General features: G+C 44.5%; 1 protein-coding gene across 6 annotated transcripts in view; it reads right to left on the bottom strand.

The window, feature by feature from the left end:
• The window catches only part of RAP1GAP2 (RAP1 GTPase activating protein 2), a 318779-nt gene that overhangs the window by 76086 nt on the left and 225609 nt on the right, over positions 1–17084 (bottom strand). For all 6 annotated transcript variants that reach the window (XM_019493274.2, XM_059717108.1, XM_014608109.3 and 3 more), the window contains one exon: positions 11019–11103. In XM_019493274.2, the coding sequence (XP_019348819.1) occupies positions 11019–11103 (85 nt within the window). The remainder of the gene's footprint in view (positions 1–11018; positions 11104–17084) is intronic.

The raw sequence follows: 17084 nt of genomic DNA, 5'->3' as shown, positions 1-17084 counted from the left end.
TCCTTATCCCTCCATATCTGTCCTGAGTAAGATCACTAAGTTTTGATGAGTGACACTTCAAGAGCAACGAAAGTCACGTTCAAAACTCGTTTGTGACCAAAAATGTTATCTTCTTTACTGGAAGCAAAATCCCCCTCAGGGCTGCCTAGACAAATAATCTGCTACAAACAGCAACAGCCGTCAGGAAGTCTTGAGCGTCGGAGGCGAGCATACGCAGGGCTGTTTTCCATTATTTACTGACTTCCGCTTTATGAGACAACTCTGAGAAGACAAAGGTAGATGTCAGAGAAAGATGACACTGTCAGGGACACGGCAGATTGGCCTAATCTAGGCAAAATGCTATGCCTGAAGAAGGGTGTTTGGGCCCGCAAGCTTGCAAAGAACAATTTTTCCAATTATTTAGTTGGTCTAATGAAAGATATCACATCTACCCAAAAAACCTCGTCTGCCCTAAAAGATCAACATCCTTGGTCATCACTGGAGTCAACACAGCTGCCCCAGTCTATACTAGATCAGGTTTTATCTGCCAAGCGATTATGTAGGCAGGTTAGCAGTGGACTGTAAGTAGGAGGAAGAATAGGTGACCTGGAACAGAACGGGAGGTTGAAAAGCTGCAGAGCCTAAACACAGTCTACCTAAACTCAATCAAACACACCTAATTTGCTGGTTGAGGAACTGAAAGTCACCTGATCATACTATGGTACCTAAAGCACAGAAGTAGAAAAGTTGAAATTTTGAGGGGAAGGGGGATGAAAGGAAGGATGGAAAAACAAATCAAAAAGGAAGAGAAAACTTTGAAAGAAGAAACTTGGGAGAATTTTTCAACGTTTTTTTTGCAGTGGCTGGTAGGATGCCCTGAAAGAGGACAGATCTGACATGTGGATAAATTACAGGGATTTCATAACATATTGTACATTTTTCTGCTCACGTAATCCCTGATGACTGATTGCCAGCACCAGCGTGCCCATACACTACTACTTGGCTTTTGTAACATGCGGCAGTTTTGATGTTTTCCGACGGAAGCAAGAGGTGGGTGTGAAGGCCAAACACTTGCGTGTGCCAGAGCAGGGGTGTTCAACCTTTTTCTTCCCGAGGTCCCCCCAGCATGCTATAAAAACTTCATGGCCCACCTGTGCCACAACAACTGCCCAGCTCCCTGGGTGGACAGACCCCCTGAAACCTGAGTGCAGCCTCCCACAGTGCCCTGGATCCCCAGTTGAGAACCGCGGTGCTAGAGCACTGAACAAGGACTGAGGACACCCGTGTTATACTCTTGCCTCTGCAATTGGCCTTTTGGGTAAAACTGAGCAAAGAATTCACCTTCCCACTCCTCCGGTCCCCCATCCGTAAAGCGAGGTTAATGATACTGACCTCTTTGGTAAAGTGCAAAGAGAAAAGAATAAAAAAGGGCAAGTCTGCAGGAAACTGGGGATCTCTGCCCAGCTCAGTCCCTCATTCCCAGTTTGCTTTTCGGTGAGTTGCGTGACTGCTCCCTCCCTGCCTCAGTTTCCCCATCTTAAATGCCCTACCTTATTTTGCAAGGCACTGAACTCTACAGCTGAAAAGCCCCATATACTCCTATACATTTATACACACAGAGACATGTAGGCATATGGTATTATATTATGAATATAAATAATGAAAGATTCATATACAAGGTATATACACATACATTCTTTTATTTATCTATGCATGCACCCCATATATGTATAGCATCACATGTACATGCATACAGGTAGACACTTAGTAGCATCATCTTTGGTTGAGTTAGTCCAGATAAAAATCAGCACTGCCCATTTAAAAAACCAACTCACTCTGGACCAGACATTTAAAGATATTTAGGCACTCAATTCCCAACGAAATCCATGAGAGGAAGGTGCCTAACTGCTGTTAAAGAAGTGGACCTTAATCCCTGGGAGTCTGCAACCTTGGTTACACAGTGGTATAGATTTCCAAAGCTCTGCTAGTGTTAACATCAGCCCAGGGGAAGTCGAGCTCCAGACCTTTAGAGATTTGCTCATCACTAAGTGCAATCAATTGAAGCTTCCTGTCCAGTGAATACGGTAAACAAAGCAGAAGCTTTACTTTGCTTCCAGCCAGGATCCAGAGAGGAACTCTGCTCCATGTCCTTCTGCCTCTCTGGCAGCAAGGCCAGAGATGGAAAAAAAGCCTCTGCTGCTGGCACAAACATGTCTTCCTGCAACCCGTTCAGCATGCTGCTGCTACTTGGCACTGCAAACCGAACTCAGACTTGTGCGACTTGTCTGGCCAGTCGCCACTCCTCCGGTCTCTCTCTCCATAAGTGCCCGTGAGCCGGCTCTCTGTGTATGTTCTCCAAGCACTCTATACCCCTGCTGGGGTATTATGAGATCGCTTTCTGGATGAGCCCGAACTGCACTGACATAGGCAGGCAGGCAGGCAGGCAGCAGGGGCAGTGCAGTCACTTAGACTCGACTGAGCCATGGTTGTGCGCAGAAAAAAAAAAGATGCCGTGGGGGAAACTCAATGCACTTGTTGTAAGTGGAGTGAATGTAATGCTCTGTTTGCAAAACCTACAGAAATACGTTGTAACTAGTGTAGACAGTAGCATAATTAAATAGGGATGAGCCACAGCAGAGAAATAGGGGGGAAACCTCACTAGGCCTTGACATTCACAACGGACAGCATTGGACGAATAATGCATTGAGTGCAATGTATGAATATTCAAAGGAATCTTGAAATAAGCTTCTTCTGCTATATTACGCCTTCCGTTTCTGCAAAATTCTCAAGTTCACAATTCACCCTTAATGGGCTTGTGAGCACGTCCAACTGAAGAGGAGACCAAGGGGGACCTATAAAGCACTCTCATCAGTGGGCTACACTGAGATTGCCAGCAAAAAGGCAACAGGAATAGTTATTTTGAAGAACCCAGCTTCTGACTGGGACCTGGACTGAGATGACAGGCTCATTTTGCATCCAGCTCTGACAACCAGCCGAAGATGACTTCCTCCAGTAATTCAGGTCATATGTGGTCTAAAAACATCTTTAGAACCATCGCCTCATTGCAACTGTGTTCTGAAAAGTGTTTGGTGCCAACTATTCTTCAAGACAAATGGCAGATAAGACCAAAATGATGATGAAGCCCCAGAAAATAGCCTGAGATGAAAAATACTCTCTGATCCAAACAGGCTTGAAGCCAAGAAGCAGCAAGGACTGCATTTTGTCTGTTCTTCCAGCTACCAGTTCTCCCCCTTCTTCCACTGCATCGAATCCTTAACCCTCCCCTGCAACCTGCAACCTTGAACTTTCTTTGTGCCAGCAACAAGGAACACCTCGTTTTGCTTCATGTGAAGGGCACATACACACACCTAGGTGGTGACAATTGGTTATAAATTTAACCCACAGAGGACACTTTCCAGAAGTTAGCCTGGCTTTTTCGCAGAGCACAGAAACCATCCATCTTCGTTGCCCTAATACCAGCTCAGCATGTCATTTTGATCTTCATGCCTGGTTGGATACTTTAGGTCGAATCACTTGAGTTAAACAACGGTTTGGCAAACTAACATCTGAATATGCTATTTTGCAACCACCCAGATAAATACCAAGGGAATGGTTTTTAAACACCCATTTCTTAATTTCAAAGAGTGTGGTTAACCTCTGCAAAGAAAAGCCAAATCAAAGCCTGTGCCCTTAATATAGAGAAGCAGGACTTAGTGGTGCATTGGTGTAGCCATCTACAGAGGTGAACGTCATCCCATGCTAATCATCTGGATGAGGGCAAATTATCGCAACAAGGGGATGGATGATGGCAGATGATGGCATATGCCCTGCAACTATTCTAATCCTGTAACATCTGGCACTGAGTGTTTCATTTTCAAACTACCTTATAAGTATAAAGTAAGTAATTCAACAATCTCCTCTAGTTAGGTCAATGTGCTTTTCACCTTCATTTTCTTCTTGTAGGAAGCAAAAGAATAAAATGACTTTACTCGCAGACATGGACTCAGCATCAGAGCCAACATAAATAACTCAGGGGCAGTGTACTGAGACCACTGGACCATAATGGCTTCTCAATCAGTGCTGGCCAGATACTCAAAAGAGCTAAGCAGCTCCAACTGCAGCCAGGATTTTTCTAAAGGCTCAATTTCCACTGCGGTATCTGAATAGGGGCCAGGTTTTCTAAGGAGTCCAGGCTTCGCAGGACACCACTTGGTTAAAAATCGGGCTCCCATTCTAGAGCCTACCGACCTACCCAAGCTTTCTTAAAATGTTGTTACTGATGCTGAGTGCTGAGCAAGCCCCAGTTGCAGTAATTATGTTGAGCAGGCCCTATGTCTACTCTTAATGTCTCAAGCAGTAGAAACTAATTAACTGGGGACAGGCTTTAGTGCCTGTGCTGTGTAGGGGTCAGTGCAGAGGCACTGCCTCAGTAAAAGCTCCAAGGAGGTTATGCCTTGGGCAGACACCATTCCTCCAGACTTCTCCATACCTGCAAGGCAAGAACTTTATACCTTACCTGCTTAGCTGACTAAGGCCCTAGCTGCACAGACCTGAACGGTCCTGGGTCATGTCCTCCCTAAGGCTTTCCTAGGGAACATTTATTTTGCCTGGTGTCTCCACAAGGAGGTTTCCTGAACAATTCCTCTCTGTTTGCATGACACTCGCAATCCAGCCTTTGTGTCGGGTGATTCTGTTTTAAACTGGCAGGTCTCAGTGCCTGCAACATCTGACAGTCCTTGCAAGAAATTCACTGCTTAGGGGCCATGCCATGGTCCCGGGCCCCGTTTTGGTTCCCACAATGCTAGTACCATTTCCATATTGCTTGGGACTCCAAGAAGCCTTTTTCTTCTCCCATCCCCAATTTCAAAGGAACTTCCCCACCTTTTTTTGCTTGGCCTTCATTAGCTCAGCCAGGGCCTAGGAACCTAAAAGTCTGCGGATACTTGCTCTCCAGCTGCAGTTCATTAATAGCCTGGTGACATATCCAGGCCCTAATTATTGTTTAATGGCTTTGCTGCTCCCTTCTGAGTTTTATAAAATACATAACTATATTTAAATGGCATGTTTACAGCCCAGCCTGACATGCGGGATGCCATGGATGTGAACACCATTGTACTGAGCTAGGCAGCCAGCTGCAACAGAACAAGACAGAGATCCAGTGTCTGACCTCAGTGGCTTCTGGAAAACTAAAGAGAAGTCAGCATCTACCACAGCCTACCGCAGACTCCTGCACTGTCCTCAGAAGCATCTAGTGCTGGCCACTGCTGATGATGTGTTTTGGTGGATCGCAAGTCTGATCTTTAGACGGCAAGCGCTTCAGGGCAAGGAGCATCTTTTTGGTCAGCGTTGATAAAGGACCTAGCATACTGTAACTCCTAGGCGCTACTGCAGTACAAGTAACTAATAGCCCAACATGACAATTTTGCTGCTTCTAGTCCTACAATATTCCAATAGAAATGTATATATACTTTGTACATGCGCCCTACTTCAGGTACCGACATGGCCCCTGTTACCATTGTTTCGGAGCACCCAGGGACACAAGACTGGGAAGGACCTCCAAGTCACGGAGTCCAGTCCCCTGCTATCCCAGGCATTGTATAACCCTTTCAGAAATGGACCATGCTCCCCCTTAAAAGTAGTTTGGATGTTTGCCACTCGGAGCTTGTATTTAAACGTCACTCCTCTAATGTCTACAAGCATCTTTATAAAACCAGCTTAAGTTTATTCATAGCCAGGTAATCCCCACTTGTTCCTGTGCCAGTATTGTCCATCAAGTTAAGTCATTCTTTTTCTTCCTTGCTCTTTACCCCCTGATTAATTCAGAGAGAGCAATTAAATCCTTTTTCAGCCTTCACTTTGCCAAGATAAAACAAGCCAAGCTCTTTCAGTCTCCTTTCATGAGCTGGACACTCACTGCTGAGCTGGACGCTCACCTGTTACCATTCATAAAACTTATCTTTAACCAATATGGATGACCAGAAGTAAAGACAGGATTCCAGAAAAGATCTCACCGGTACCTTATACTGATACTTCCTTATCTCCCCCCTGGACATGCATATCCAAATACAGCCAGGATTGCTTTTGCTTTTCAGAGCCACGTCACATGGTGCCTTATTCATCTTGTGATCATAACTGCATGACCTAGCTCTTTTCAGTTTACCTCCATGTCTTTCATTATTCTTGCCTTCAGAATATGTTCAAAAGCCTAAAATGCTATTGATCTCAAACAGAGAGTAATATGGATTTGTGGATCATTTCCCTCTCTCCCACTTCCTGAAATATAGGTGCAATATTTGCTATTATTATTTATGTGCCCATTTTTTCACAATTCTGAGGGGGACGTTATCTGGCTCTCCCCAAACAGAAAGTTACACATACCTTTACATTTTACTTCCATCTCAGTTGTGGCACTCTCCCTTTCCAGATCCTCATTCATATGGTTCATCCTGCTTTGGCCTCCATCTTTAACCTCATGATCTTTTCAGGCATTTATCCTCATGAGCCTGCTAGAGAGGGAGGTATTATCCCCATCCCATTTAATGGATGGGGAACTGAAGCACTGAAAAGTTAAAGGACTTTAACTTTCCCCATCCCATTTAATGGATGGGGAACTGAGGCACTATACGCCAGTGGACACATAGGAAATCTGTGGCAGAATGGGAATTTGAACATGAGGCTCCCTTGTTCTAGATACTAGTACCCTAGCTGCTGGGACTCCCATCTTCTTATTTTATAAATCCAAAACACCTCTGGACATGCACACTTCAGACAAGTAAAAGAAAGTGATCCTCTCTCCTGAAGATAACTGCCTGTTGGTTTCAGTGAAGTTACACAGATATCAAACATGTTGGGGACAGAGGGGCTAAGTACGGACAGTCAAAAAGCCCAAGGTTGGATCGATTCAATCTTGCAGGTTAGTCTAAGCTGCATAGACTGAACTAATAAGCAAGTGAACAGATATTCACTTTTGATTTTGGAAATGCAGCTACATGGCTAGTGGCCCAGGCCAGAAGCCGGGGGGTGGGGAGATACTAGAGCACACCTCCTTGCTCAGCTGGACCAGACAGCTTGGGCCAAGGCTAGCCCACCCACTCTGTGAGAAGCGGTTCGCAGGGGAGATGCAAAGCATCCTGGGATGCTGGGGGACTGTAAGCGGTCTATAATATGCACTGAAGTTCTGTTGTGTTCCAGAGTTGAACCGGTTTCTGATCGCTTGTACCAGTTTACGTGTAACTTCTGGCCCTCGCAAGGGTGCTAATCAATAGGAAGCACTACTGAAAGCATGGCAAAGATTTCCTCTTTCAAATCAACTCAAAACCAACAGCTGCACCTTACCAGCTGTCAGTTTGTGGGATTTTGGCAAGCCAGCTCTTCTGCACACATTTAACTGAATTCACCTTGCACTCAGAAGCTCTGACTGGGTTGTTTAATGGGATGACTTAACTTCCTCGAAAATGCTGGTTTGAGAGGCAAGAAATCCCAGTGCTGTGGGAAGAGCCATCCACTGCTAGTCACTGCCTCATCATTCAGGCAGCTGACCTAAGTTACCACATGTCCTGCTCCTTTCATGACAGACCCGGTGAGATGACCTCAAATGAACCTTAAGGTGAGGAACCAGTAATCAACTTCATGCGGTAAGAGCAGGGAGAAAGAAGGGAGGAAAAAAGGTAGGCAAAGTGTATCCGTACATACAGGATTTATTTCCTCCTACAGCCAAACTAAAACTCTCCGTCTTGCTTCCTTATTAAAATAGTGTATTGTTTTATTGCCTATGAGGGTGCCGGGGACCTCGCAGTGTAACCACATTACACTGGGCCCCTGCTTGCAGTCAGGTCTGCGATAAAATTCAGCAGAAGAACAAGTAAGGCATGTCTACATGCTGCCCTATGGCAACGTAGCGACATGCTACATTGCTATATGGTCTACACATCGCCAAAAAGAAGTGCTAAAGCACGGCGCCAAAGCAACGTCACCATATGGCGATGTGTGGACATGCCCGTAGAGCTGGAAAGTAGGAGGAACTGATCCTGCACACTGCAAAGAACAGAAACCTGGACAGATTTAGGAGACCTGGTTCCTCTTCCCAGCTCTACTCCTGGCCTGCTAGAGTGCCTTGGGAATATCATGTAATTTCACTGTGCCCCGGTGTCTCCATCTGCGAAATGGGAAGAACGATACTGTCATCTTTTTGTAAAGCACGCTGGGTTCTCTGGATGAAAAGAGCTAGGTATTGTTTTTATTCCTCTTCTTCCTGCTGCTCATTCACTGCAGATATTAGGAGTCATTTAGTCTAATAGAGTGTAGACATGTACACAGGGACCTAGAAAAACATTTAGGCAGAGATACTGATAACTGTATGAATATATATTTCACATATACCTCTTAGCATGGGCTATATAGATGCAAAAACTGTGTTCTTGCAGCCAAAGTGGGGCTTAAGAAAGGATTTGTATGAGAAAAATATGCTAAGCCATATTAGTCTCGTTAAACTAGAGGCACCTCTTGCAAAATGCTAGTTCTTAGTTTTTACTCATGTTTTGGCTATGGGGAATTAATATAGCATTTTTTCTGTTGCAAATAACTCAGAAAGACCACAACAGATCAGAATGATTTTAACGCTATGGATTCCTATTTGAAATCTCTGGGCTTATTGTGTGAATCGTGTTTGCACACCTAACAGTGCTAACATGCCACTGTACTAAACAGCCAGAGCCAATGGAATTACACATTTTAAAGAGGAAGCAACATTAGAATCTGGCCCTCTGGGTTTTTTTCTTGTGCCAAAAACAGCCCAGCAATTTCAGAGCCTGCACCTTAATTAAAGCCTCATTTAAAAAAACAAGGAATGCATTGTGCTTGAAACCCAGCAAAGTAATGCACCAAACAACCAACACAAAACTGTTCACAGCCCTGAAAATACTACTTGATGATTGAAATTTAAAGAAAACATTTGAAATGTGGCTGGCAGAAGTGATCGGAAATCACGGTAATCCCTCTCCTGAAGCCTGTAAGGGTTGTGCATCACTCCACTGATCCTTGAGGGATAAATGTGCTCCTTTGGGAAGGCAGCACTTCTCTTCATTTATACATCTAAGCTCATTCTCATTGTGAGTATATTGAAACAAAATGTGAGAGGAAGGCAACTTCTAGCAGGGCCCAGCTTTGCTATGCAAGATCAGTGGACAGATTTTGTCTGGCAAAGTCCACACAAATAATATCACCCTTTCATTGCTGATCCTCTTATAGCTTAGACCTTCTCGGAGAAATTGGATTTCTTACAAACTTCCTCCTAGTGAGCTGAAGGGCCTCAAGGGCACCGATACCCTTGCTAACACACTCTAGGTTGACGCTGAGCTGAAATGCCACCCAAGGGTATGTGGAAGAACCCAAAATATAGAGGATGACAAGTCTGATGTTGGATGATCTGAACCACACGTGCTGGCTGAATTTCATCACAGGTCATTTAAGGCAGTAGTATATCATACAGAGTAACCAAGCCTTACATACCAGGTGCAGTGTAGGCATCATGGCACCTTTAAGCAACAAAGCAAAGAAGTCTTTCCATGCAGGATCTGTATTACATTCTGCTCCTGACTCCCAAAAAAACCGCACAGAATAATAGCAAAGTACAGCTGGAAGGGACCTCATAAGGTCACTTAGTCCAGCCCCCAGCTCAAGGCAGGATCATCACCGACTAAACCACCCGAGCCAGGTGTCTGTCCAAGCAGGTGTCTGCTTTTGAAAATTTCCAAGCAGATTCCACAACTTCTCTGGGCCATCTTTTCCAATGCCTGACCACTCTCATAGGCAGAAGTTCGTCCTAATCTAAACCTAGCCTAAATTTCCCCTGCTGCAGCTTGAGGCCAGAGAAAAGCCCATCTCCATCCTCTCTATAAGTACCCTACAAGTATTTGAAGACTGTTATCAAATCCCTCCTCAGTCTTCTTTTCTCTGAGTGAACTAACCCTAGTTCTTCCAGCTTTTCCTTATAAGGCTTGCCTCCCAGGCCCCTGATTATTTTTGACACCCTGTACTGAACTCTTTCTAAACTGTTCACGTCTTTCTCGAAGTGTGGGGCCCAAAACAGGACACAGGACTCCAGGTGAGAGTCCTGAATAGAGTAGAGGAATCACTTCCTTCACTCTGGTGCAAGGCCCTTCAAAGCATACTCCACAAAGTCTTCAAAGTGTAGATTATATAACTGGAAACATGGCAGAAATTCTGGAGCAGAGGCTCTATAAACCAGCACAGCGGTCAGCCTGCTGGCACTACTTCTACCTGCATTAACGGGTGCTGGTGGGTTTATTTTTCTTTCCACTCTTCCCCATTCCCTTTGAGCAACTAATGTCCACAGAAGTTCAAGAAAAGAATTGGCCATGCACTCCCTCATTTCTATAAAGGAGTGATTTCTGCCTTTGATTTCTTTAGCAGGTCAAAATACAATTCCTTTGCTAGAAGACTGTCTGGGCAGGGACTGAGTATCTTCTGGATTTTTGCAGTGCCCGGCAAACCAATAATGAACCTGACCAGTGTGACTGCAGCATTGCACAAGATCTATGACACTGGGATAACTTTTCAGACAAAAAGATCAGATGCATCTTTTCGCCCTGCTACCTATGGTGAGTTATACCAGTGCAAAGCAGAGACACGCAGCTAGTCCCATCATAACTCATTGCAATCAGTTTGCACAGCTGCAAATGACAGCCCAAGGGACAGCACAATGCAGAATCAAGTCCAGAGACTTCTGGCAGTCCCACTCCATCACAACCGATGATAGCTGAACAATCCCTTGGCTAAACTCCAGAATCCACCTGCTTAAGTTCAAATCAGGAACGGCCAAATTGTAATCGTTCCTTTTAAAACATGGATATCAACTGGCTGCAGTTTCCAGCCCTGAAGCTGGGCAGCACATGGACAACATAGATCCTCTCACCAGCCCATCAAGACAGCCTGCATCTCTGTGATTTGAGAGAGGATGCATTCTCCAAATAACACAAATAAAACATAAAGAGCATGATCAATAATGTATCATGGCTTACCTTCATAGTAGGCGGTGCAGTGAGTGGAGGCGATAATGGCCGTTCTGGAATGGCCCCATCTGTGCTGTTTAACTGCTCCTGTTTCCTGGAAAGCAAGAAGACAAACCACCTTAAGACTTTTCCCGAGTTACCCAGACTTTAAAGAAAAGACGACAGCCTAGGAAGGTAATAGGGAGACTTTACTGATCTTTTTTTCTTCTCAATCCAGTCCATTTTTCAATTGCATTAAAAAAAATACATCTTGTTTATATAAAAATTCAACTTGTGGTTTGGAAAGATTCCTACCCAGCCCCGTTACTGAGCCAGGCACTGCCCCATAAAGTCTGTTTTGGGATTCCAAGCAAGGGGACTCGTACCGGCTGTGCGCGCTGCAGGTAGAGCTCATTTCAGGTGGGTCGCTCTTCTAGGATGGCAGGGTTCGATAGAGTTGAGTTGCTATGACAAAACCAATGCAACTTCCCCCCCCCCTCCATCTGGTATCCTCTATTGACTGAGCAGTATTTGTTCATCTCTCTCACTCAGCAGCATGGGCCTTATTGACAGCAGGGCAGAGGTTCATCTCAGGTGTGAGGGCGTAAATGTAGAGTAACTCAACCCAATTAAACAGCGCTAGTCAGGGTTTCCACCAAGGTAAATAATCAGGGAAGAATGTAGCCCAATATGCAGATGCATAGCACAGGGAAGAAAATCACACACGCATGCACACATGAGTTGGAGAACAAGATTTTCCATTGTGCCTGTGAATGCTTTGTGGACACAGTGTAACAGTGCATAAAACTGTTGGGGAAATACAGGCGCCGATTCTGATCTCCCTTGTGCTCCTTTTCCTCCCGTTTCCTTTAGTGCAGTTACTCCTGAATTACGCACAGGGGAATCAGACCCATGGACCACAAAGCAGATTGAAGGCCCACATTTTTAACCCAAGTGTTTTCTGATTTCTTTCCCTGCTTTAAAGTCTTTCCCAGGGAAATTCATTTTCTTAGGAGAGTACTCATCCTCTACTAGTGTAAAGCAGCGTAGCTCTATTGTTTTCCATGTAGCTGCACTCACATATATCTAAAGCAGTAACCCTCAATGGATGGATGATGGCGATACAGTGGTCTCCATTACAAAGTCAACATTTACCCATGGTGGCCTAAGAAATGACTGTAGTACAGGACATGGTAACGTACTGATGATCACTACAGCTAGCACGGAGTGGGTGGAAATTAGACACCTGCCTGTCATTCGTACCTTTGAAAAATCTCTCGCCTAGACCTGACTCCGTAGAACAGTCCTGCTTTTCACAATTTGATATTAATGTGATTCTAGGTCCATAGTGTAAATTTGGCATAACAAAATGAAGAATCAAGGCTGGTTCAACCTTGATCCGCTTCTCGCATATTTGTCCACATGATTTTACATTAATTCATAATAATCAGCGGTACAGCAATGAATGCCAGAATGAGCACTCTAAATAAATTAACTTGGGAGTCTGCTAATGGAAGCAGAATTTGCAGGTTGCATGCAGTGAGAGCAACAACAATTTGGAGAACACAGAAAGTGTGTCTGCTATGTCATCTGGGAGAGAAATTCAGATTGTACAGGGCTGCAAGGGAAGCCTTTTCAGTCTTTAACCCACTCCTGCATCGCTGCTAGAGCTAGTCAACACTTTTCAGCGGAACCAGCTGCCATCTGCAAATTCTGCTTCATCAAAATCTAAGTGTTTAGTGGGAATATATCCACTTTGACACTTTTTTTTATGATAAAATTATTTCCACTGACTGGAGAAGGATGAGTATTTCTGATGATTTCCTTTAGCAGAAAATTCCCAATTCAACATTTTTGAAAATCTGGAATTTCCACTGGGGCCAGAAATTCTGTTTTCTGGTCCGCTCTCATCTCCAGTGCTGTATAATTTCTCTTCGTTGCAAATTTACCTCCATGTTTCTCTGTTGTTCTTGTTATTCACTAATTACCCACAAGGAACCCTTAATTTCTCTCATACCATGTTTCTTGTTCAAAATGATTAACATGGGGTTAAAGGGGTGTCTTGTGACTAGGATGGCCATCATAGAGGACATTCCGGTTTTCTACTACACTGTCCTCTATTGATACGAAACCCAACACCTTTATATAAAATAGAGGACATAAAGGCAGCGGGTTTCATATCAATAGTCCCAAGTCAATCCCAAGTCCCAGTCTAGTATCTTTTTCTCTTGAAGAGAAAAATAGAGGACATAAAGGCATTGGGTTTTGTATCAATAGTCCCAGCCTAGTATCCCAAGTCATATTCCAAGCCCCAATCTAGTATCTTTTTCTCTTCAGGAGAAAAATAGAGGACATAAAGGCATTGGGTTTCGTATCAATAGTCCCAGCCTAGTATCTCAAGTCCCAGTCTAGTATCCCAAGTCATATCCCAAGTCCCAGTCTAGCATCTTTTTCTCTTGAAGAGAAAAATAGAGGATATAAAGGCATTGGGTTTTGTATCAATAGTCCCAGCCTAGTATCCCAAGTCCTATTCTAAGTCCCAATCTAGTATCTTTTTCTCTTCAGGAGAAAAATAGAGGACATAAAGGCGTCGGATTTCATATCAATAGAGGACAGAGGACAACCAGGCTGTCCTCTATGATGGCCACCCTACTTGTGACTAAAGGTACCCAAAAAGCCTAAGTTCAATTCCTGGCTCTGCAACAAACTTCCCACATTGGCATGAGGCAGACCAGGTGCTGTGGGTAAATGCAATATGTTTTATTAGACCAACTAAATAGTTGGAAAAATTATTCTAATAAAAGACATCACATTTACCCACAGAACCTGGTCTGCCTATCTCCTTAGACCAACACAGCTACAATCAACAGCCCTGACACATTGCTGTGAGCCCTTTCTGTAGGCCTTGGTGCCTCATCTATAACTTCCTCACTGAAGCAAGGAAATGGTTAGAGAAGTCTGAGAAACTCTTAGACGCTATAAGGGGGACAGAAGGTACAAGCACCTAGATAGAAACGTTTCATGAGAACCTGCGTGAGCCTTTGAGTTGCTTACACGTTGTTCATGGCAATCATTGTTTCAAATATTTATAGCTTTGTGCTATGCAATGGCTAGCCCAAGTCACCTGAGAATGTTTTTTTTCTGCCTGACTGAATCCTTCCTAGATCAAAAAGAGCTGGCCACGTGAACACCTGCAGTGACAACACTTCCCTGGAAAACACATCCTCTCAGGTGTCCACGTCTCCCTCTTTCATGGGAAAAGCTGCCAGGGGACATATGACCTCTACCACTGAAGAATGGTTTAGTGACCCCGTGGCAGAATGACACTCTGGAAGGGTACCTGGAAGGAAAAACTGCTTTGTGCGTATATGAGCATGTGAATATGGTGCAGGAAGGTGCTAATTAGCACTGCTACTTAGCCTGCACAAAACACCATGTAGATATATTACACCTGGCCTTGGAGACAGTGCCGCGTGTTTGATGGTTATTGGGCAACTTACCATGTAGTCACAGCCTCCGTCTCCCTAATGCCTCAGTTCCCCATCTGTATCAGAGGGGGAAGCAGTGCTTCCCTGCCTCACAGGTGTTTTTTTGAAGCCCTTAAAGATGCTACAGTGATATCTGAGTAACAAGTCGACAGTGACATGGGATAGCACACCTCAAAAATGTTTGCAGGGAAAAAAAAGCCGTATTAAGAAGCACTTCCCCAGGAAAGCAAACACTTGATGGCCCTTCTTTATTTTTAAGACGCACCATGAGAAATCCTCAGCTGATTACTTGATCAAAATGCTCTGTCTCTCTTTTACTTAAAAGACCCACTCTCTAATCAGACAATTAAATTGTCAGGTAGGCTGGTCATGCCAGATGCTATTCCGGAGTGGGGTCAGACGTTCGGAGATGTAATTCGGTTTCCTCCCATCTCTACCAGGTTGGTCCCAGAGTAACTGGGCCAAAATATCCAACTGTTTATATTGCAATAACAAGCCCTTTGTTTCTATGGTAACCTGCTGTAAGATGGCAAAGCATGATAATATGGAGCGCGGTGATGTACTATGACAGATGCATCTAATGAGAGATTCAGGGGAAATATGGGTAACAGGTTCTCCAGGGATATGAACATTCAATTATGGTAATTTCCCAAACTTTGAAAGGTTTCTAACACAGGACTGCTGCCCTTTGGGGAGCACTCAGATCAAAAAGAGCATTACATTACAGATGTCTGTGTATACAGCTGCTCCGTAAAAGGACTTTTGGAGACTGTCTAAATCTTTCCCTCAACGAAAGCAAAGAGGGCCTGCTCGAAAACCCATTCAAGCCAACAGAGAGGCACCTACTGATGTCAACAGGCTTTGGATTGCACTCCCCATGATCATTTACTCAGCCTTTCAAATGGGATGCTATTTGTCACAAGATGAAGAACAGCAAAGAGACAGTAAGGCAGCGGTTCTGCAGACCCGTGAAATGAGACACTGAATCTCATTCCCGAGTCCAGAAGACTGGCCGTGCTGCAGATGCGACTCTTGCAGGAGTCAGGGGGGACACCAGCTGCTCCAACCCTTGAAACTAATTAATAGGAGACATCTACCCTGGTTATGAAGGGACTCGATCGAAAAGCCATTAAAAATAATCAGTTGACGTAAATCAACAGCATCTCCTCGGCTGCAGTGAAACTAGGCCGATTTGCATCCAGCTGAGAATCTAACCCAGGATTTTTATAGCGCTGCCCAAATTCCACCCACCAAAGCGCCAGCCGTGAACACCTGAGCAAGCTAACACTTCTGGTCGTGTAATAGCAGGTGACTCCAGTGGTAACTTTCCTAGCATCTTCTTTACGCCAGCCAGACACCTGCTAGGAATTATAAAGCCTGGAGCTGGAGTGTGGCGTCTGTGCAGATAACACTTTCTAAGGGTGAAAATTGAATCAATACCAAGAGGTGCATGGGGAAGGAGGCTGAAATCATTTCAATTATCCATCCTCACTCCCCCCCACCAAAAAAACAAAACCCAGCTATTGAAATCCTTTCAGCCTTCTGATATTCTGGCCTCGTGGCTCTCCTGGTAAGGAGTGCAAATTATTGCAAATCCTGGAAAAGTTTATGTATATGCATGAGCAAACAACAGATCCTCTCAGATAGGCAGCAATTCAATGTCCATCCCAGAAGCCCGCAGCTTCTCTTCTGCCCAAGACACAGGTGGACAAAGTCTCTGCTGGTGCAAATGAGTAAGTTTCCATTAATGTTAATGGCACTTCATTCATTTACAGTAGCAGAGAGTTTGGTTGATGAATCAAGCTACTGCCTTGTGATGAGATGACCACTTCATGGTTGCTTACTCCTTTCCTCCCATGTGTGCTGTCAGTGCATCTAAATGCCAGACAGGATACAGGCTTGTGAGGTAGGGAGAGAAATTATAGATAAACCGGTATAAGTGATCAGAAACCAGTTCAAATCTGTAACACAACAGAAGTTCAGTGCACATAAACCACTTTGAAAATGGCTGAAACCGGTATAAGATAAACCTGGATGGATGTCGCAACAGACTGAACTGATTTAAGTTAAATCAATTTATTGAAATTCTGTCCCAGATCCCCTCCAGATTCAAGTTAACTCACAGTCCCTCAGCATCCCAGGATGCTTTGCACCTCCCCCACAAAACCTCCATCACAGGGTGGGTGGGCTAGCCTTGGCACAAGCTGTTTGCTCCAGCTGAGCAGGGAAGCATGCTCTATTGCTTCTGGCCTCAGTCACTCGCAGGCATGTGGCTGCACTTCCAGAATCCAGGGGGCTGGACTCGATGATCTTCCAAGGTCCCTTTCAGCCCTAGTGTCTATGAATCTATGAATCAGATGTGAATGTCTGTTCACATGCTTATGGGTTCAATCTACGCAATTTAGACTAACTTGCAAAGATTGACTCGATTCAGCCTTCGGCTTTTTGACTGTCTGTCCTTAGCCATAGAGTGAAATCCTGGTTCCACTGCAAGAAGTGACAAAATTCCCCTTGACTTTAAGGGGATGAGGATGCCACCCTTCATGTTTGCAACTTCCCAATCTCAAAAGAACTTCGGGGAGGCGGTTAGCCATGTCAGTCTGAAGTC

Source organism: Alligator mississippiensis, chromosome 14 (genome assembly GCF_030867095.1).
Source record: "Alligator mississippiensis isolate rAllMis1 chromosome 14, rAllMis1, whole genome shotgun sequence".
Classification (NCBI taxonomy): Eukaryota; Metazoa; Chordata; order Crocodylia; family Alligatoridae; genus Alligator; species Alligator mississippiensis.
The sequence above is the reverse complement of the archived record's forward strand: the minus strand, read 5'-3'. Positions and strand labels throughout refer to the sequence as shown.